Source organism: Mercenaria mercenaria, chromosome 16 (genome assembly GCF_021730395.1).
Source record: "Mercenaria mercenaria strain notata chromosome 16, MADL_Memer_1, whole genome shotgun sequence".
NCBI classification, from domain to species: domain Eukaryota; kingdom Metazoa; phylum Mollusca; class Bivalvia; order Venerida; family Veneridae; genus Mercenaria; species Mercenaria mercenaria.
The window spans coordinates 26,067,794-26,092,308 of NC_069376.1; the positions used below are offsets into that span (position 1 = coordinate 26,067,794).

The 24,515-nt window shown below is 33.0% G+C and overlaps 1 protein-coding gene across 3 annotated transcripts in view; it reads left to right on the forward strand.

Moving 5' to 3' along the window:
- Window positions 1–215: 215 nt before the first annotated feature.
- The window catches only part of LOC123541209 (aquaporin AQPAe.a-like), a 39,940-nt gene continuing 15,640 nt past the window's right edge, over window positions 216–24,515 (forward strand). The window contains exons 1-3 of one of the 3 annotated variants that reach the window (XM_053526447.1): window positions 216–352; window positions 5,676–5,871; window positions 9,470–9,700. In XM_053526447.1, the coding sequence (XP_053382422.1) occupies window positions 9,479–9,700 (222 nt within the window). In that variant the 5' untranslated portion in view covers window positions 216–352; window positions 5,676–5,871; window positions 9,470–9,478. The remainder of the gene's footprint in view (window positions 353–5,675; window positions 5,872–9,469; window positions 9,701–24,515) is intronic. The other 2 variants (XM_053526448.1, XM_053526446.1) reach the window with 2 other exon arrangements.

The following is a 24,515-nucleotide window of genomic DNA, read 5'->3' on the forward strand; positions in this document are numbered from 1 at the left end:
CAAAGATAACCCATCACAGATCTATTGTAAAGCAATCATTGGATTTACCTGTATTGGAAAATAAACAGTGTCGATTGTATTGAGGTCAACTGCCACATTATCAAAGTTTATTAGTAGTCATGATTTAAAGGTAATGTTATAGACTATCACATTAGCCTAAAGGTTTGAAAGTTATAAAAGCGCTGTTTATAAACCAGTCCAGCCTTATCCGCCACGCTTTGCGTAACCGTAAATAAGATCGATATCTTAGGGAATATTACACATTTGCCACACCGTACGTTGTTGGTTAAATCACTAAAATTAGTCGAACGTTGCATGGAACTACTTTAATCAAAAATACCCATAATTCAAGGTAACTTTTAGTTATTTCTTTATTTTAGGTAGTTTTCGCTTTATTTCTATAGCTTGAGCATAGCAGCACCTGATAGTTTTTATAACAAATGTTTGAAGTTACGATCCAATCTTTTTATTGGCATTTTTTTTTCAAGGACGAAGCGATCTGCGTTCTGTGGGTTTTTTTAAGCTTACCTTGTGATATTGTTGAGCGCAAATAACCAATCTGCGCTATTTACCAAACGCGCAGCACATATAACAAATTTTTGTACGTTGGTTATATGCGCAACGATTTACCAATCGTTGCGCAGGATAAATATAGGTTATAACACACTAAATAGTTGTTGTTCTTTATTCTATATAAAATTGACCTATTTCCAATGACCGCAGCACACATCAGGACCCATTTTAAATTTCTGTAACTTACATTTTCTTGAAGAATATTGTCAGTGCTAACTAAAAATCAAAAGAAAAGTGGGGGTCTTGTTTGATGCAAGAAAAATAATTTCAGTCAAACACACAAACTGCAAAATCAGCTAAAAAATGAGACCCCAAATTATACTGGTGGTGTATGATCTAAGTTTCCATGAAAAATTTTGTCATGGTGTTATTTCATGATCAAAATGCTATCTTCGTGTCAAGCATAGATCTGTCATGTGATTTTACCAAAAAAATTGCAAAGAAAATAAGGAAAATAGCTCTACACAGCGAAAAAACTGAGGACTATTTGTATCCGCCATTATGTGACTACCATTTTTTTTCGCGCCATTTTTCTATTTAGTGTCTGTATGCCTATAAGAAAAACTTTTTTCTCTGACAGTGTGCCAATTTCATTTGAAATGTACAAGAAACCCAAATGCATGAAGAAATCCAAGGTTTTAGCTTGATATCAACAGTTTCCAGGTTTTTATGGCATTTTCAGTACCATAAGACAAAGCGTCAGATTTTGTCAAAAATAGCTGTCGCGACATAATGTTGAAGCAGTTACCCTAAATTCAGCCTTGTTTTGCCCTGTTTTGACATTTTCTACTCTGATCTGCATGCACATTACACATTTAAACTGTTATATATCTTCACTTTTACCTCTGATGGACAGGAAATAGCAATCAGTAGCCTATAAATATGCAGTTTATGAAAAAAATACACCCAAAACAGTGAAAATGTGATATTTTTGGGTTTTATCCTCATTTTCAACAAAATTGCCATTAATTTGTCATTTTCTATCAAATTCTAATCAAACTAGCCCCTTTCTACCATTATCTGGCCAGATTTCATTTTTTACCAATGTCATCTTATAGGTTATAACACACTAAATAGTTGTTGTTCTTTATTCTATATAAAATTGACCTATTTCCAATGACCGCAGCACACATCAGGACCCATTTTAAATTTCTGTAACTTACATTTTCTTGAAGAATATTGTCAGTGCTAACTAAAAATCAAAAGAAAAGTGGGGGTCATGTTTGATGCAAGAAAAATAATTTCAGTCAAACACACAAACTGCAAAATCAGCTAAAAAATGAGACCCCAAATTATACTGGTGGTGTATGATCTAAGTTTCCATGAAAAATTTTGTCATGGTGTTATTTCATGATCAAAATGCTATCTTCATGTCAAGCATAGATCTGTCATGTGATTTTACCAAAAAAATTGCAAAGAAAATAAGGAAAATAGCTCTACACAGCGAAAAAACTGAGGACTATTTGTATCCGCCATTTTTTTTCGCGCCATTTTTCTATTTAGTGTCTGTATGCCTATCTGCGCGATTTGCCAAATGCGCAGCGCAAATAACAAATGTAACTTTATATATCAGAAGTTTGCATTTCGTGTTTGATAAATCATTCAGTTGGTCAATTTATTAATAAATATAGATGTCAAATGCTGAATATCTTGGTACTTAAACTATATGTGTCATAAATTTGTTTCTACATTAGTAAATTCACGGCAGCCGGTCACCAGGTTTCAATACCTCCGATCTTATACAAGATGCAATAAAACCCAAACATGCGTAAAGGTGTGATTTCCTCCAGCTTGCACACGTCGTCCTCTGGTATGTTTTAGGCTATTTTTATAATTTTCTACTTCACCCGAGCACACACTTAGCAAAATATCGTTTTTTATTATATTGAAATATCTTGAAATTTCACAATAATATTCTTTTTACCAACGGACGCATATCTCTCAACATGTCTAAGATAAAAGATGAAATAAAAAAGTCACAGAATTAAAAGAAAATTCTTACAGATCTTATCTATATTATCATTATTATTATTTTATAGTACAAAATCGATTGAATAGAAAGTAGGCCTAATTTTCGTCAAAACGTAAACGAAATTTTATATTTTGTAGCTGCGCAAGATATACATTCTATTAGCGCAGGACATACGTCTTGCACAGATAAATTAAAACATAATAATTTTTCGTTTTCGTTATGACGGAAATCACTCTTGTTTCTATCTATTTCTACTACATTTTTAAAAGGTACAGAAATGATATGTTTTATAAATTAAATATATTTGAATTCAGGATTTGCTATTAACGCAGAACTGACATCCCGCGCGGGTTACAGAATAAAAATTACATTTGTCTTTGCAAAACCTACAACTTTAGTCTGTAACCATAAAACAAAATTAAATTTAGCACGGTTTATGAAAGATATTCAAGTAATCAGGATCATTTCCAGATTTTTTATTAGCACAGGGCCGACATCCCGCGCAAGATCATTACAGATGTAACAAAATATTCATTTGGCAAAAGCTACAATTACAGCCTGTAATCACAAAACAATGATAAAGTTAGCATGGTTTATGAAAGATATCCAAGTTATCAGGATTATTTCCAGATTAACACATCTTGCGCAGATAACAAATGTAATATTTCGTTCTCGTTATGACAAAAACCCCTTTTCTTTCTAATTATTTTCTACTCTGAAAACATTTTTTTTAAGTTGTTACATAAATAGTATCTTTAAGAAATGAAATGTTTGAAATTTCGACGTCATTTCAGGATTTGCTATTAGCGCAGGACCGACATCCCGCGCAGGATACATATGTAACAAAATATTCATTTGGCAAAAGCTACAATTTCAGCCTGTAATCACAAAACAATGATAAAGTTAGTATGGTTTATGAAAGATATCCAAGTTATCAGGATTATTTCCAGATTTTTTATTAGCTCAGGGCAAACACATCTTGCGCAGATAACAAATGTAATATTTCGTTTTCGTTATGACGGAAATCACGCTTCTTTCTATTTTTTTTCTACTCCGAAAACATTTTTTATGAAGTTACATAAATAGTATCTTTTAGAATTGAAATATGTTTGAAATATCGGCGTCAGTTCAGAATTTGCTATCAGCGCAGGAACAACATCCCGCGCAGGCTACGGATAAAACATTATATTCAGATTTTCAAAAGCTACATTTTAGATCGTAATCGAAAAACGAAGTAAAAGTTAAAATGGTTTATAAAAGATATTCAAGTTATTGGAGTAATTTTCAGAGTTCTATTAACGCAGGACACACATCTTGCGCACCTACAAAATGTAAATGTAAAATTTCGTTCACATTTTGACGAAACTCATTAGTTATTCTATCTGTCTCACTATAAAAAAATAAAAAATGATTTAAGTATAAATGATCTGTAAGAATCGTCTTTTAATTCTGCTTATTTTTGATTTATTTTTAATCTTGACCATGTCAAGAGATATGCTCACGTTGTTAAAAAAGAATTTCAATATGATGAAAAAAGCGATATGGTGAATTGTGGTAAGTGTGTGGCAATTCAGTCTTTTATGTAAGTCTCGGATCCTTTATGTTCTACATCCGGTATAAAATGACTGCGTGTGATCGAATGAAGTAAAAATACCTTAGTTATAAAAAGAATAGAGAGGACGATGTGGCTATCCTAAGGAAATCACACCTTCACGCATGTTTGAGTTTTATTGCATATTGTATCATACAGCAGATATTGAAACCTAGGGACCGACTCCCATGAATTTACTGATGTTGAAATAAATTTATGACACATTTTTTACACCAAGATTTGCAATATCAGTCTGTTATTGTTAAACAATTTAAAAGTTAGCATGGTTTATGGCAGTTATTCATATTATCAGAGTAATTTCCAGATTTTCTATCAGCGCAGGGCACATCTTGCGCAGCAACAAAAATTCGTTCACGTTCTGGCGAAAATTACTCTTTTATACTACAAAACATTAAAAATATCAATACGATCTGTAAGAAATGATCAATATATATTTGAAATACCGGTGTCATTTCAGGTTTTGATATTAGCGCTGGATCGACATTCCGCACAGGCTACGGCGTTTAAAAGTTAAAAAAGTAAAGAAAAAAACATAAAGAAAAAAACTTGTGTTATTAAATAAACTTTGGATATTTTGTATCATTTTAAAGTTTTTTAACACATATGACAAATGACTCTTAATACCGTCGTCAACAGAAATTTTTAGTCCATAAACTACCAGGGATGTGAGCATCTCAATGAAATTACCGCATAAATACGCTAATTTACTTTAAAAAAATGTTTTTCTTGTTCTTTACAAATTAAGCACAGTCAATTCACACCTTTACGCGTGCCTGATCACCGTCAGTTTTAAAATTAAACAGTTTTATGTAGGCCTACAAGTCTAACCCTCTAATGATATTCAATCTTACCGGGAGATATCATCCATATGTTAAAAGCGCAGACTCATTTACCAAACGAGCAAGACAGTTACCCTGCGCATATAAGAAATATATAAGGTTGCCCGATTTACAAATCGTTGCGCAGATAACAAATTGGTTATTTGCGCTGCGCGATTTACCAAATGCGCAGATTGGCTATATGCGCGTAACAATATTACAGACAAGAAAACTGCATTTTTTTGTTTACTGTGTTTACTAGCCACGTTCTAAAGTTTTGGTGGTAGTAATAAAATATAGGTTAATAATGGGAGAGTGGTGCCTATGAGTGATAATGGCCCCGGCAAGGTGATGATAGTGTTCTGCTGTACATTTATGTGATATTTATGTTGCACGAACGTTGATTTAATGTAAGAAACCAGAATGGTAGGATTTTTGTTTGTGTACATTAAAACTATTAATTTTGTTGATAAACTTAGAGTATGATTTTCTGGTTCATTAAAGAGTTAATCTCTAGGCTTGGTGAATTATCTATCATTTTCTAAAGTTTATTGAGCATTGATTTAATGTATGTTTGATGTTATGTATGTGATTTATATGAATGTTTGTACAAACAAAAAACAAAACAAAAACAAAAACTCTGGCTTCGTAGAAAAATAAATGTTATTGGGAGCTGACAAGATTTTTATTCTTTTTATAGATCTTAGTATTCCCGCAGCCTTAGCCATTGGGCGGAGAAAGAAAAGAAAGAAACTCTTTTAGGCAAGGAGCCTATATCTAACGGCCATGGGTACTATACAGTATAAGCCGAAAGAATAACCATCTTTTCAGACATACCGACAACAAAATCTTTCATGCATAGCACATAGACGTATAACTTAAGGACGCTCGCTACAGTTTCGTAATTTTTTTCTCAATAATAGATTTTGATGAAATGTTTTGTATTAAAAGATCATGTTATGATGTATTGAAAAATGAAATAAAAATACTAGGTCACCAGCTTTGTTTCAATTTAATTTGCCCCTAGATATGGTGCTATTTTAAACATTTTTCAAAATTTCTGTAATCCTAAAATATATTTCAGTAAAGTACAATAATAAGCATAAATTTGATTATCTTAGCATTTTTATAACGGAAAACAATATATCTATTTGAAACATGCTCAGAGAAATAAAAAAAAACATGATTTTGTAAAGAAATGAATACTTTTTCAGCAGACTTAAGGGCTATTTTTGCATATTTTTGTCAATTTTAAGTTGGTACTTCTGCTATTTTATCGAGTTTCACATAATAGAATTTAATCAAACTCTGCACATGCCTTTGGTTCTGTCTACCTAATCTAAAACAAAAAGAAAATTAATAGGTCACCATATTAGATTTCGCTTAAATCAAATTACAACGAGGTAGGGTGTGGCGGGCATTTATACAACGCAGGTTGGTACGAAATACTCATTCAGTGTTTGAGCAAATGACTTAGAAATATACTCGTATATATAAAATTATCAAACGGCAGATTTCTTAATAAGCGGATTTTAAGGTGTTTCTGAAACATTTTGATGGCATAGAACGATGAAAGTTTCCGCCCATTTTTTAAACAAAACCTATAGTTTACGAATGTACGGTACGGGTACGGTACGGGATTAGAAACAGCTGTGACTCAATGCAGATGAGCGCTGGTATAAATAACAGGCTCTAGTATATGTCGGATTGAAGCAATTTGAACTAAAAGTACTTTAAATGTATATATTTTGTAACCATGGTGATACTTACCCTAACCTTTAGTCAGTATATTATACATTTTGTACATTAAATGCATGCGAACATACAATAATTTGCGAATTTTTGCCGTACGCGACATTAAATAATCACTTCCGGGCATGCGCAGAAGACCGCACCAAGTCTGCAGTGAGCTACATCGAAACCAAATTGGCACGGTGTTGGGGTAAATATCGACCCGTCCGGAAAACTGTAGCGAGTGCCTTTAATATGATGCGTAGCACATATAAGGAACTACAGCATAATGTAAGGCGTAACAATAGCCCGAGGGCTTTAGCCCGAGGGCTATTATCTTCTTCCAGAGCCATTATCACTCAAAGGCACCGCTCTCCCATGTATTTACCTGTTTATTACATGTTTACCTATAATATAGTAAGAACAGCTTAGTGTGTCATTTTTATGGGTGCATAATAACTTTCAGCTTTTCAATTTGTATATTGTTTTAATAAGAGGCTACATACCGTATAAAATCAAATATTTCTTGCTTATAGCATAATTTAGAGTTGAAAATAAGTTATTTCACGAAGAATAAATGACGTTACGTTCAAGATGATAAAACTAAAACTGAAATATCCGCTGTTTTACCTCCATGAAACGTCATGACGTCATTTTTTTATGGACGTTAATTTCCCGCACTAAGCCATTATCGATAATGACCCCGGGACCAATTATGATAATGTGATAATACATGAGGCAATACGTTTAGGTTAATAAATGGGAGAGCGGTGCCTTTGAGTGATAATGGCCCTGGCAAGGCTATTATCACCTTGCCAGGGCCATTATCACTCAAAGGCACCGCTCTCCCATTTATTTACCTGTTTATTACATGTTTACCTAATATATAGTAAGAATTTTTTTTTAGGGTCATTTTTATGGGCAGGCTTTTTGCATCTTCTGGCACAATAAATTTCAGCTTTTCAGTTTCTATATTATTTGTATAAGAGTGTATTTACTGTATAAAATCAAATGCCTGGATAGTTGTACTTTCTTTACTTGCATAATTTAGGGATAAAAATACGGTATTTCACGAAGAATACACGATGTTACGCTCAAGATGATAAAATAAAACGGAAATATTCCCTGTTTTACCTCCATGAAACGCCATGACGTCATTTCTGTTTACGGACGTTAATTTCCCGCGCTAACGCCGGGCCATTATCGATAATGGCCCCGGAGCTTATTATGATAATGCATGCCGCAGTGTGATAATGGGAGAATTTTCAGTACAAATTTGTTACTATTTATAGGTACTCGTTAATCGATATAATTCATTGCAGACTTGGAGCGGTCTTCTGCGCATGCCCGAAAGTGATTATTAATTGTAGCGCACGGCAAATATATGCATATTTTTGCATGTCCGCATGCATTTAGTGTACAATATGCATAAAATACTGACTAAAGGTTAGGGTTAGTATCACAATGGTTACAAAATATATACATTTAAGATATTTTCGTTCAAATTTAGTTAATCCGGTATGTACCGGAGTCTGTAATTTATACCGGCGCTCCAAGTCTGCATTGAGTCACAGTCCTCGTTAATATACTCTTCATAAACAATGCCATCAATGTTTTACATCGATACGAAAATGATTTCAACACTCTATCACCCGCCATAATGACGTTGCTACATGACGTCAACGTCAGAACGCGCTGACGTTCCGGTTACCCGGGGCCATTATGATTATGGCGCATGAGGCGCACTTCGTCAAGAGAGGCCGTAATGACCGTTTTTTACGGCTTTTTTGTTACTATTTATAGTAAGGTATATAATAACAAGTAATAATAAACCGTTTCGATTAGAAACGCGATAATTATTCATGTCAAAACATGGCCAACTATCTTAAATTTGGTACAGTGTAAATTTGTGAAATAGTTCTTCGGGGTTAAAAATATGTAAACCGTTACTATTATAGGTTATTTTTTATTTACATTGTACATAGAAGGCCAAAATATATGAATTTGTGAAATATTTCTTTACGGTTAAAAAACATGTAAACTGATACTGTTGGGTATTTTTTTTTATTTACGTTGTACATAGAAGGCCATAATATTATAATAAATATTTGAGTTAGGTATTGTTACATTTTCTGATCCTTAGGGATTATGAGGCCCGTCCAATGTTCTTTTTAGAGTTCTGCCTAAGCCGGTGTTTGGGGACGAGAAGTGTGTTGCAAATTTTAACACCTCTTATGAACAGACTCGGTCAGAGTTTGCTGTTGCGTTCTGCGTTTCCAAAGGATCTTCTTATAACATTTTTGTACTCTTCATATGCTACCTTCTGAAAATTCAGTCATCATCATCATCATCAGTATCATTATCATCATCATCAGTAACACTATTACACTTAATATTATTATTATTATTATTATTATTATTATCACCACTACTACTACTAGTAGTAGTAGTAGTTGTTGTTGTTGTTATAGTTTTACTTATCTAAGAAATATGTTGTTTGTTTTTGTTTGTTAGAAATGCCATTCTGTATATGTCCAAAGAAATTATTTTATTTGATAGAATATATTGATTAATTTTTAAACTTAAGTCACGGCTTTCTTTCTATTTATATAGATTTTATATCATGACTTTAAAGGAAGGAACACGCTAGCAGAGATATTGCTGCTATTGAGTATAGCGCCGTTGTCATAGTAACAACAGTGCCAGCTTGCCTTGCATATCCATCATGTTGACATACTTATTTACTAGATCATCTTATTACAGATTTAAGTGATGGAAGGATACTTTTTGCATATTGCCAGTAGGCTTGAGAACTTACGAACCCAGCCGTGCAAGGGAACATTTGATATTTTGAAAGAATTGAGAAGTTGGGATCTATGGCGGGCGGTGATTGCAGAAGCAATGGCCACGGCGTTGTTCGTGTTAATTGGAACGATGTCAATAATGGACCTCGAGCAGATGGATCAAGGGGACAGAAATGCGAAATACGTCCGAGTAAGTAGTTTTAGTATGAATAATATTTAGTCATTTAGTTATTAAACGTAACTTTCGTAATACATTTCATACAAAAGCATATATAAATGACAATAAAAACTGTAATATTTTCAAAGCACTGGTGGCCAAGTAACTACATTGGGTTTTTTATTGTATGTTGATTTCAGAAAAAACTGTATTTCTGTATTTCTTTTTAGATCAGTTTATGCTCAATTTTCCCCATTTTTGTCACATGTATAGTTCAAACAAATGGCAGATTATCGAAACACTTCAACAATAACTTTTGATGGTCAGATTTCTATTAGATGATTTTCCACATATTTTCGCGACTTCACAAATTGTGAAATCCAGCTTTAATTCATATGGCGAGTTTGATCATTATAACATTTGTTATTTAAAGGCACTGACCTCCAGATTCTGGCTAAAAATTATCTTTCTTTCAAATTGAAGTTTGGTCATATTCTTGCATAAAAACTACTTTTTTCACTGGATCCGCCCATGTATTAACGGGAGAAAAATCGTGTGCAAACAAGGCAATGCACGTACTGTTAATACCCGATTTTTATTTTTGAAATGGTTTCCCGGGGACGTATATGTATTTCTGCGCAGATTGACATCTGGTATCTGCGTCTTGTTTCTTTCATAAAGACTTCTTCTTGAAGCATAAAAGATGCAAACTAAACCATAGAATGTTTTGCTGTATCAGTAACTAACGCCAATTGCGCTGCCCCCAACAATGTTCGTACTCGTTTCTTCCCTTGTTTACTCCCCTTTTAGGCGTCGATTCAGATTTTGTAGACAACTATGAATGTTAAAGAATCGCGCGTAACTTGTGCGATTCTTTGTTTTTAGGAATCGTATTTACGATTTTGGTAGGTATCAGTCGGTATGTTTTTATCTAATTTCTCGAAGAATTTATATAAACAGCTTGGAAGCTTGACACTACGTTCGTACTCATCCGTACTCCAAACTGTGTCCGTACTCAATATAACTCGAATGTAAAGTTATTATTCTTGAAATTGTGCTTAAGTGCACCAACTTGTGAAGTGATGTGAACAATTATTGGTAATTTTATGTTTGTAATAACGAGAGATAAGAAAATCGTTTAAAAACCTTCATGATGCGCTTTTGATAGTGTTGTTTATTTCTGGACCCTGGGTACGGATATTTAAAACATGTTTACCGTTTCCAAGAACAACAAGAATGGTACATAAAAAATGTACCGGAATCGTAAAGTCATCACATATGAAAACAATACATAAAGTCGTCGTGTATTGTTTTTATGCAAGAATAGCGACAATACACGATTGTTTTGTGTATTAACGTCTGCAGAAGCCCTTTGGATATGTTTGTGACCTCGACCTTCGGTCTCGGTCACAAACAATCCCGCGGGCTTCTGCAGACGTTACTACACAAAAAAAGTGTATTATCCCTACATTATAAACATTAGAATATGAGTTTTTGTTTATAAACTATTTTAAAAATGCCTAATCAAGAAAAAAAGATGACTGCGTCGGGAATCGAACCCGGACTGCCGCGACAATAAGGAAGTTTTCCGCTGTCGTTACCAATACCGCTAAAGACGATTTAGTACATAAAATGCGCGTTTATAATCGAGACAGTTTACATCGAGTAAAGCGTTACAAACGCTTTTCGATTTTTAACGTCAAAAGAAGTAAAAACAGCTACTTCTCGCGTGTTTTCGTGTCAGTAATTAAGTTTCAACGCATTCTTAAGAAATATAGCATTTATTTCCAGATATCTAAAAAAAATTAAAACAATTTGGTGTAGAACGATCTGGAGGCCAGTCCCTTTAATTTCATCGATTCGAAATAGACATATTGAACTTTCAATTTTTCCAATAATCGGTATTATCGATTTTTTGACACATTAAATAAAAAAGGATAATTTCGATTTATTCGCTATGTCTTTTGAATGGTTTAAAATAACGAATTTGCTTCGGTGGCATTCGTTGATTTAATCTTTCATCTAAATGATGATATAATTTTAAATGTTGTAAGTTTACGCTTTCGCTTACCCTTTGGACTTTTAAACGTACCACCCTTGTTTTCCATTGACGTCAATTGTAGATGTCTATTTTTTGCTAAAATTTAGGGTAAGTTTTGTTTGTATATTGTTCAAAGTACGAAAATCGGTGAAAATAATCGTTTTTGCTTCGGTGATGTTCTACAGAATAATTATTACTCGACTCAACTGTACAAAAATAGTTTTAAAAAATATTTTATTTAACTTACCCTTTGAGTGTTTTATAACATCACTATTACTTTTAAAATGAAGACTCGGGCCGACTCGGAATTTTCCGGATTTTTCCGAATGCGAGCAGACGACTCGGTATACAGGTACTTTCCAGTTAAGGCAAATTTTATGTCAAAGTAAATTTACGTTTTTAAATTACCTGGATGTAATCATCATAATTTATCAATTATTTTGCGTCTATTTTTCATAACAATGATTAAAGGTTATACATACTTTGACATGCGAATGCGTGAAACAAGGGACCAGAGGTAAACAAAAGCAGATACATATGGGATCTTTTATTGGGGGAAAAAGGCAGACACAAAGATGAAATTGTCTGTACTTAGAGAAAGTGTCAGCTTGATTATTTGTCCAATTGTTTTCTTAAGTACATCAAAATATGATCCTTGTATTTGATGAAGAAAGTCCTCATCTGTCAAAAATGTGCGATTTATTTTTGTTATTTGCACACACCTTGACACGCAAGATTCCTCAACCTTTTCTTTAACCAGTTCGCTTCAGCGAAGTGTTTAATCTGGTTAAATGACAATTTATACATATTAATGAATGATAAGATGGAGAGTAAATTATCCGTATTTCAATCTTTAGCATGTTAATCAAAACTCTGACAGCGTAAGCGAAGATTAATTTAGAAACTGACAGTTTCATATCGGGATTTTTATTCCAATCAGATGTAATAGATATATTTTTGAGTAAGCTCTAACTGATACTTAATTAGATAGTCCTATCCTTGTTACTTTTATTACCTTTTCACTGTAATAAAATTTTAACACCATGCATGGATAATTATGGGGGTGATAGTGGATAGTTCGCACTTTTATTGCACATCTCTCTTTGAAAAAAGGAGGCATTTAATAACGGCAATAAAATGGGAATTAATAAAAAGACAATGCTTATGTTTTATTCTTTATTAAAGTAAACAAGACATTACGAATGATTATGTTTTTTTTTTCGACTGCTTGTTCAAGATCATTGTCTGTTCTGTTTATTGCTTATTCAAGCGACACTTAAAAACATTTGATTTTTAAATGTAAAGTTACAAATTCTGAAGTGTGCAGGCTTCCGTACATGAAAACAGGGTGCATCGCTCCGTGGGCATCAATCTCTGAATAACTTTGTCCCCTTCTTTCAAGTACATATTTCGCACGTGCAACTTGGGTGTTAGGTGCATAGGAAACTACAAATCTTGCCGTTTTCTACGTTGAAGTGGAAATCATGTCATTTCTTTATATTTATACAATGTGTCTATATATGTCAAACTTTCTTATCCGAGAAAATATTACACGTTTGTAAGCTATTGATGTGTATATCCAATAAACAAAACGTATTGCAACTTGACGTGGGTACATGTATTTCATCTCTATTTTTAAAATAAAACAGTATTTATTTCTTATACATAGCAATGATAATTTGAATTATTTCAAACAGATAGTCCCTATCCGTTTTATTAGGCCAGTAAAGAAATGGACAAATTACACAGTGTTACATTTCCTTTTTAGTTAAATATCTTCAGTTAGTTCCCGAGTTTAGTATACTTAACAAAGTTATAAATTAAAACTAACATTTGACTTGACTGTGAATTAAGCGATTCTATTTTTATACCAATATATAGAAAAGAGAAAAGTTGTTAACATGCGTACACATTTATATTTGCATATTAGGTTTTTAGTATTCTACGGTGATACATGAAACTGAAGTTATTCATGTTGTTATTATATACGTACATTGTTATAGTTTGTGTTGATGTAAACACGTTTATTGCTAACAAGTTTTGAAATATTACAATGTTGACTTACACACTTAAATGACAAAATGGTTTCACGGGTAAAAAGACATTTAAGTACTACCTGGAACGACTACAGACCTTTCTGGTACTACCAGCTAAATATGTAAATAAAGATGCAAGGAAAAGATATGATATGCCCTTTAAGTACTTATTTTCTTTATTATTTTACTTAAATTTTATTATATCCCAAACTTCACTCTTCCTTCGCTCATGTCACATCACTCTCTACAAGTGTCTTTAATCCGCTTAAAACATAAATGCTAGGTAGAGTAAAGACAAAGTTACTTATTACCTGAAGGCAATAAATATCGATTTTGTAGATAAAGTGATTTATGACCCCCGCTTAATCTCGGAAGTTTACGTAAAATTTACGGACGATAACGATCATACCTGTCGCATTATCGATTTTTCTCCAGCTAGGCTTAAGCTGTCCCGCATAGTACAGAAAGTTCGATATCAAACAGTACAAACATTATACCGTACTGTGGCTTTAATGGTCAAGACATTTACCTCGGGAATGGGAAGTCGAAGGTTCGAATTCTGCCAATGAGAACCGTTCAGATTCGGCCCAGCTGCTTACAAAGATGCCCCGTCAATTGGCTTGCCCTTTCAAAAGCGAGGACATGAAAATAAGCGTGCACTTATAAAACAGGTTCTATATCATTTGAAAATGCTGAATAGTCCTTTACCTGGTCCTATATTATTTTCAGGCATAGTGCATGCTTTCATTTTACTATGCCTTTAATGCACTCGGAATATTTGTCTCATTATTAAGACGCACCAAAAAATCACGCTCCTCCTGTTTATACAAAAGTATACTGATATAGTAGCACATATTACTAAAAAGGTAACATAAAGTGCAATTTTGATACGATATCGGTGAATAAATGGATATTAATCCATGTGCATACGTGAGACCTTGATCTGAAAACTAGCCAACTTTAAAGCAACTGTCACGATTTGAAAATTGGAAAATACTTTTTCTCACGTATTTACGCATCGCTTAATAACTTATGCAAGCCCAAGCTGTGCGTACGTGAATTTTTCTAGGGTAGTTATTTATGCCCTGCCTATTTATCAATACAGTAATATGAGTAGATAAGATCATTTATCATAGTCTCATCCATTTACATTTTATACAAACATACAAATATAAAATAACACACATCATACAGGTAAATGGCCATTCTATACAGAATGACAAGAGACTACATAATACATATGTCTCATACCATACAATGTTACACACGTTCTATGTTTAGTTAAAACATTGTCATGACGTCACTCCTTTGTTCTCGCTGTACTGTATTTTTAATATTGGACTGCTTTCAATGGGACTTAGTACAGTATGTTCCACGTGGAGTCCAATGTTATTTTAATATTGGATTGTGTATTTAATATTGGACTGCACGAGGAAAACGACTTATATACAGAATCATAGCCTGGCTCCCTGGCTGCATGGTTATTTTTATATAAATACTGGAAACATTTTATAAGAAAATTTTAGGCCTCTAAAATAGCATAATTTTATCTGATGGCTGAACCATACAGCCTGGTGAAAGTTGGCCAATGTAACCCTAGGTTAACCCTGTAAACTGTTAACTACTGAGAACCCTATCAATTGTAAAGTAATTAACTATGAAATGTAATGACAAGTTCTCCTTACCAATTTGATAAGGGTCATTTGAGAAAACATCAGATGTTGTTATTTTCTAGAAGAGTCTGATACTGAACCCATTCATGATTCAACAGTTTACTAGTAAATGTAAGTGTGAAATATTAAAATATGTGGATAATTATTTGGAGGTAACATAAACTCGGGATCTTTTTTATTATGATTTTTTAGGTTTTGTTAAATGTTAAATATGAAAAACTCTAACTACAGAAAGTGTTTACTGTTGTGGTAAAATTAACCTTTACATCAAAAAAGTTCAAGTGTTTTTTATGTGGAGAAATGAAAGAAAACAGAAAGACAGCGCTTGTTTCATGGTCAAGATAAAAACAGACTTGTACTGGTACATAATTGAGAGAATTTTTGGTTATTGATATTGTTTCACTGGTTTAAATGAAATTTTTGTTATTAAACAAAGAAAAAAAAAATAAAAATAATGAAGGGTGCTGGTGATGTTAAAAGTGCTACGAGCCTTGAATTCTGTTTTGGTCGACAGTGAGATGTCTTCAGCTGATGACACCAAGTCAGTAGGTTGTTTTCAATTTTATTTCCAATGACAACATGACAGATGCTGGAGTTCATAGTTTAAAGTTCTAAAGTTAATGAAACTTAACACAAAGTTTTAAATCAGTTCATCACAATCTGTGATGAACTGTTTGTATTTATTCATATTTTTTTGTCTATGTGTTTGAGTGTTATTCTTAACAAGAGCAGTCTGTAAGACAGCCAATGCTCGACTATTCAGATTGTTTTGCCAGAAACAGGAATATTACCCTATTTTAAAATGTTGAAATATCTACAGAGTTTCAAGTATGGAGATGGGAACTTGCATGCAACATGACAGATGCTGGAGTTCATAGTTTAAAGTTCTAAAGTTAATGAAACTTTACACACAGTTTTAAATCAGTTCATCACAATCTGTGATGAACTGTTTGTATTTATTCATATTTTTTGTCTATGTGTTTGAGTGTTATTCTTAACAAGAGCAGTCTGTAAGACAGCCAATGCTCGACTATTCAGATTGTTTTGCCAGAAGCAGGAATATTACCCTATTTTAAAATGTTGAAATATCTACAGAGTTTCAAGTATGGAGATGGGAACTTGCATGCAAAATTTACTTTAACCAGGATTTTCTAAGTCTGAAAAGGGGCATAATTCAGCAAAAATGCATGTCAGAGTTATTGAACTTGATGCTATCACCTAGTTTTATAACCTGAAGAAACATGTGAAGTTTCAATTCAGTACCTACAATCATTAGTTTTGGAGATTGGAACTTGCACCCAAAACTTTTAAGTCCTAAAGGGGACATAATTTGGCCAATACATGTCAAGCTATCTCTTACGAAATAGCTTTCTGACATTATGCTGGCAACCAACTGACAACAAACTGATAACACACTAATTTTGCATGACAATACTGACAATAGGCCGGCAACAATATGAAATAACACTGACTACAAAAAATTTGATTCTTGTAATACACTGGTGCTATTTCCAGTGTGATGTCAGCAACTGCTTATAGAATGGAAAGCCTTTGGAAACAAAATGGCAAGAATTTAAAGAACTGGTAATACACTAATGTCAGTGTGTTGCCAGCAACTGGCTACAGAATGGACATACACTGGAAATAAGAAGGAAATACTGGTTATGCATGTGCACTATGGTCAGTGTATTACCAGTAACTGTTTATAGAATGAACATGCACTGGATACACAATGGCAGAAAACTGTTACAGCTATTAACTTACATGTTCATTAATATTTTAAAACTACCATGTTTCTGACAATACACTGGTTTTATCGATACATATTTAAATTGACGTTTGGCCTTAGTGGCATTACAAAGGATATTGTATGTTATAGGTTAGGCATTGTGGCAGACTGTGGACACTTTCCATAGCGAAATATGGATCATGATTAATGTTGGAACATGTTTTTGTATCCACAACCATGTTAGCTAATCATGTTTTATGAACATGTTCAACCATCAAACATGATTATGTTATAATCTTCTTTTTCTGTCAGAAATGCTTTTTACGACTTAAAGCAGCCAGAACTAAATTAAAACTGATGCAGTGTTAAGATATAGCAAGCAATCAGAAAAATGGCAAAATGTTCAACATGTTCAACCATGATTATACAAGAAATAACTTTTCCAAAATCCCTCCTATTGCTAGTGTATTGGTCGTTTATTATCAGCTGTTCTGTGTGGTCAGTGTATTACCTTACTTTCTTCAGTTAAATGCCAGTTTTGCAGTCTATTGTCATATGTGTCTTAAATTGTGTACTGAAAAAAATTAAAAATATTTCATTCATGCATGACTTAATAGTGTTTTGCATACAGTGTGTTTTTAGTTAGTTTTCAGTTTAATGCCAGATTATTGTATGCTGTTACCAGGTCTTGTACTACACTGATAATAAACTCAATACACACTGTGATAACTGGTGATAACAGAATAACAACAGAATAACAAGCTGGAAATTAGCTGGAAAACAACTGAAAATACACTGGGAATACAATGGTAAAACACTGACAAAAAACTGGATTTACACTGACAATGTACACATTTTTGGTAAGGGATGGGACGTCGCTTCAGGTACATGAAGTGACTCAACAATAATGGTACATTGTGTGCTGTCATAATGGAAAAAATCAAATGCAAATGGGGGTTAAGCTTTTGCCACTGCCAGTTGGTCAACAGAATAAAACATAATTTCCTTTTAAATATTCTTTTACAACATGCTCTTGGTTTGGTCTTATTTTTTCATATTTTAAAACTTTTAATTACAGCTTCATCCATTTCATCATTAAAAGTGAAGTTTAAAATTATTTAATTCTTGATCTAAAGATTATAAAATCCTCTGATAAATATATAAAAGCACATTCCTGTTGTCTGATAAGCCAATACAAGCTGATGGCAGGCCATAAATCAGTAAATTAGTTGTGGCTCATTAAATGATGGTTAGCACATGAAACCCTTAGGTAACACATCACAGTAATAGCAACAGATTGTCACTGAAAGAAATTAATGGGAATTTGTCTCACAAATTTGTGAGACACTGGTAGCCAACTTTCACCAGTCCCTATGTTCGGAGCCAGGGGCAATAAAAAATCTCAATGTAGAAACACCCTTCTGGAGTTACTTCCCTCTTAATGAAGAAAACTGATATATGTAAATAAGAACAAACATAGGGACGGGAGCCAGTCTAACAGAATCAATGTCTTGGTGTAGTCCAATATCTATCAATACATGTAGCTTAATTCCATATAGAAATATTGTAATCAAATGAAAGCAGTCCAATAAAATAACACAGTATTGATAATAAAAAGGAAAATTAATATCAAAACTAAATTTTATGTATAGATCTAGATGCATAATATATATGGACAAAATCGCAAAATTTTAAAAATAGCATTATACATATATGTATTCTGCATGCGTCAACGTAGTCTGCCTAAACGACGACTTCCTAGAGCAATAATTTCTTCAATATTGTTCACGTTTCCAGTTTTAAAAATTGTGCAAGAATTTATTGCTCTCTATTGAAAAAGCTCTTTTATAAGACCAATCATGATAGTTCTTTTAGGCCGTACTGTCAATGGCCTTTAAATAGGAGAAGACCTTTATAAGCTTAGCTTTCGGATCTTATCCTTTTTCAACATGTATAATATCGATATTGTAAATTGTAAAATGTAACATGCACATATGTTTGAAATAAAATATGTTTAAATTAAAAAAAAAATAATGGCCTTTATGATTTTGTTACGTTTAAATGAAATGTCATTAATACTTTTCAAGTAATGCTCCGGAAAGACATGTCCAGAAATGAGACCGTGTTTTGAAGAGTATTGTCCCTTGTTTATTAAGCCAAATTGCTAAAATTTGATTGCTTCCCTTTATACTATTTTAACTATCTTGATAATCTTGACACACTACACTGGTTTTGTTAATTAAGGGTATTGCATCAACATGGAATGAAACTTTTTACACAAGCGGAGTTTATACCTGCCCGAGGCTATTTGCAGAATACATAACATTGTAATTTCTTCAAATTGGTGATTTTGAACGATAATCGGGTTTTTGTTTCAAAATTGAGAGTCGGATCTTTCGGTTATATCTTTTAACGGCAAAAATATATGTGAATCATTAATTTAAAGTTAATAAATTAAAAAATATATTTTCTAAAATTCACAGATTTTTATTCAAACATGTAATTTAAAATTATTTTTTTATTTAATTTTACAAACACGGAATTAGATCGACGCACATGTATATATCTGATATGCATAATATTTGCAATTTCTTCGAAATGGTGATTTTGAGTGATAATGTGGTATTCGTTTCAAACCAAAAAGTATAAAATACAATTTTTTAGCTCTTTGTTTCAAAATTGTCGGGAAGCATGTTATTCCCAGTACTCAGCGTATTTTCTATATATGTAATTTTCATATAGGGCAAAATTTATGTGTATTTCGAGTCTCCTTGAAAAAAAGTGTCTTTTCAATTTAAAAAGTTTTTCTTTTTATATTATGGATCCGTGGCCTATAAATGCATTTTACTTTTACATTGATGTAAATTTCGATTTTGAACGGTAATATGAATTATAGAATATAACTTCATATCCATAATTTAGATTTTAAGTTAAAGGTGTTTAGGCAAGAGCCGTAATAATTGCCCCTGGCCGCGGGGCATGTCAGACAATCAGACACTAATCCAATTAATTACCATAATATACAGAAATACGAGATGTCAGCATTTTATATGTCAATGCGAAAGTGATACTTGATTGGATTTTATCATGTACAGATATGTAATAATTACAATAACTGCAGCCGAATAATATGTTTTCATATTTTCCCATTACTTTTAAATGAAGTATATGAAAAAGAGGGAACTCGAAAAAAGAGTAAACTGCAAATGTATATTTTAAACTAAATATTACTTTCAATGTCCATGTGTTCTTTTTACACGTACAATATTCAAGTTTAACTATGAACATGTAGTTCTATATGCTAATCAACTTCATGCTATGAATGTTACGTTTTAATGCAATGAATAATTCAGTAGAGTTGGAGAAAATTAGTATTAAATTGATTAAAAATAAAATATTTTATAGTTAAACATGTAATTCAAAATAACATTTTTTTTATTTAATCTCACACAGTAATGACATTAGACACGGAATTAGATATCTAATTCAGAGACTTGTACCTGTTTATCCGGTGTCATCGGTACACGTGTACTAAGACGGGCAAAATTATCCAAATTAGTAAAATCAGTGATATTCAAACGTTTAGGGAAGCAAGAAGACATAAAAATAACTTAAAGATGAACTCATTGAAAGAAAAACTAACTTTTCTAGTTCACTTCAATAACTTAATAAATGTTGTGAGATGAGTATAAATATGAGAATATATCATTTAAAAACACCATGGAAAGCTTAAAATCTGACATTTCCTACAGAAATCAATAGAACTCTGGATCAAAAGTAGTTACTTATTTCAAACGCTTAGGGAAGCAAGAAGATCATATCTTATTTTATTAAAAATTATATTGAAAGAAAGTGCAAATATTGCAGATTACTTCAATAACTTAATAAATATTGTCAGATAATGCTTTTGATGTCATTTGATGTGTTAAAGTTTTTTCCCTTCTATATTTCAATAGGCGTAAATTGACCGATACTGGCTAATCGATACACTCGATAAGCTTATTTTGTATAATAAAGGGAGATAATCCAACAGCTAGGTAAGGTAGAGCTATGGTTCTTTGATACTGCTCTTTGATTGCTCTATGATTGTGTGAATTTTTAATAAAATGCCGTTAATACTTTTTAAGTTATACAACGAACGGACGGGCGGACGGACGGAAAGACGAACAAAGTCTCAACCAAAGTGCTCGCCTTTCGGGAAGCATAAAAATAATAGTAATAATAATTTACGATATACGAAAATTAAGTGAAGCATTGCATCATCGTATACATAGCTCATATTTTGTTATGTCACATTCCACATTTTCCGAATTTATCCGTTCATCTGTACATAGAAAAAACTAAACAAATGCTTGTAGACACGTTAATTTTCATGTAAACCCCTGAAAATGATATGAGCCGCGCCGTGGGAAAACCAACATAATGCGTTTGCGACCAGCAAATATTATTTGGTTTTGATGACAGCTTTGATTTTTGTGACATGTAGTGCCTAATTTAGAAGGATTAAACTCCTTGTCCCACTTATTTTCCCATTGTTCTAGCTTGTTAAGATTTTCCTGGAGGATTTTGTTTCCATCCACAGAATTGATATCATAATAAGGTATATGTATACTACATTATCGTCGGCAAAGTGTCGGATTTGAGACCTGATTGAAAATGGGAGATCGCTAATATAAAATAGAAAATACTGAGGTCTAAGGATGGAACCTTGTGGAAACCCAGATGCCATTGGTACTTCTTTGGAATTTCGCCCTCAGAAACTACCAATTGACTTTCTATCAAGTAGAAATGCATAATACCACTTGATGACTTGTGGACAGACACCATGATCTTAACAAAAGTCTTACTGAAGTCGAGTACAATTAAGTCAGTTTGTTTACGACTGGAAATGTTGTTAATCAGCTCACCTATTAACTCAATTGGTTGAGTTTTACAATATCTCCTTCAGAAACGCCATGTTGGAGGTCATAAAGAATGTTACGTTTAGAAAGGTGGAAAGAGACATCGGAGGCATAGATGTGTTCTAGTGTTTTACACAGTGAATGATATAACAGATAATTTGCCAAGTCATGCGGGTCCCCCTTCTTGAATAGAGAGCAAACAAAATCTTATCTCCATTTTGTTGGAACAGTGCCTGAGGAGAAAGACTATGGAAGATTACCAGTAGAACATCAACAATTTCATCATTAAGTTCCTGGAGGACAACTGGACAAAAATGGTCTGGTCCTGCAGCTTTGTCTGGTTTTAGGTTAGCTAGCAATTTGAGAATATCCATTTTATCGATGGAAATTTCAGATATTATGGAGGCAATGTTCAGAAGGCTATAGAATTTTAAGTTTTTGAAGTCAGTTTTGTCTAAGATAAAGTGGTGATTTGTTTAAATACGGACTGATAATTTTAAGTTTGAAAATGAAATAGTTTATTATAGTGTTTGTGGTCTTAAACCAGTGAAATGTCAAAAAGGTTATTCCATAACCCTACATAGTGCTGGTAAGTAAATATTTACACAGACTGTCATCATAACTGAGGAGTTACATTTACATGCTCTTCACCAGTGTGGATTATAAGTCCTGCTTTGGTGTAGAAATCTTTCGCTTGAAGAATTTATCCTGGTACATGGAAGGTTGGTGGTTCTACCCAGGTGTCTAATGAAGTTATACCTGCAGGCACACCTTATGTATTCCTCCAACAACATCAGATGTTTGAAAAATACCTTGTCAAGAGACAAGAAAAAATAACTATACAGCAATAGACCAAATCAGTTATTACCATTCATAATTTTATCATGTCCAAAACATTGCGCAATGATACTTATTTCCACTTTTGTGATTATTACATTTCACTCGGACTTTATCGTAGACCCCTTTGTAAAATCTCAAACTTTAAACTAAAATAAAAGAATTAAATCCATATAATATTTTAACAAAACTTCAAAGTTTTGTTGTTTGTAGCATCATCTGAAGCATGTGCAGTGAAAAATCTTAAATTGATATCTAAAATAGTGTGATATTTATTTCTAGTCACTTTATTTTCATTGTAAATATACTTCGTTATACCCAAGTGGAAACTGGCAGGTATTCGAAAATGCAGCTCTCTGATTGGTCAGTTAGAACCCCTAACGTTCGGTGATGTCATGTTAAAATTATGAATTTCTGGAGGTCCATCATGAATTCTGTGAAAAATTGTAATGATAATTCTTGTACAATCTTTGTCGACGTGTCTGTGTTATGGTTCTGGCGACATGTACTTCAGTTCGTTTTACAGTCTGTTCCATTTGTTCCATTGATCTGTTTTAGTTATACAGAGTTAATATGTAATATTAAAACTCATGTAATATTAACGCATGAAATAAGTTAGGTAGTTCTAGTTACCACGCCACGATAAATTAGCGGCTTACTACCGTTTGCAAAACCTGTCGACCGTAGTTCCGTTGCCGATAATGGCCGATAATGGCGGAGTGCAATACCTTCTCTTTATATCTATCCTCAGACCAAATTTTTAAGATTCTTTAAAAAGCGAATTTTCGACATACCATCAGTGCAACCAAGTGCCTGTGACTACTGCTTATTCCGTACATCAGTGTACATGTGTAAACACAATAGCATCACGAGAATCCTGGGCTAACGAAAGTCCAATATTACGAAGGCGAAAAACCCGAGAAAAACGCAGTCGTGCATTATGAGAAAAACGTGCGTAAAATAGTCATGAGGATCTACAGAGTATTTTATAATTATATAGCAACTGTTATTAAATGCGGTAAAATGAATGAAAACAGAATTCTTTTAAAAATATTGTACGTCAATGGTTTATATGTAATTTTTTCTTGGTTATGTTATTAAAACAATGTTTTAAGTAAGATATAAGCCTCAAACGATCCAATATATAAAATACTGGACGGTCCTCAGCGCTAACGCGCTTCGGCAAGTCCAGTATTTTACATATTGGATCGTTTTCGTCTTATATCCTATTCATAAAAGTATTGATAAATCACAGTAAAACTACTATAAAACAAGAGCACCGCCTTGCGGGTGCTGACGCTCATCTGATTTTTTTTTGTATAATAGAAATATTGTCCTACCCATGATTTTCTAAGTCTAAAAAGGGCCATCACTCTTGCAAAAAGCAGGATAGAGTTATGTTTCTTGATGTACAGTGTCCACTTATGATGGTGAAAAACTGTTGCAAGTTTTAAAGCGATAGCTTTGATAGTTTATGAGAAAAGTTGACTTAAACATAATATTCAACCAAGAAAATGATATTTCTAAGTCCAAAAGGGGCAATAATTATTGCAAAAAGCAGGATGGAGTTATGTTGCTTGCTGTACAGGGTCAGCTTATGATGGTGAACAAGAGTTGCAAGTTTTAAAGCA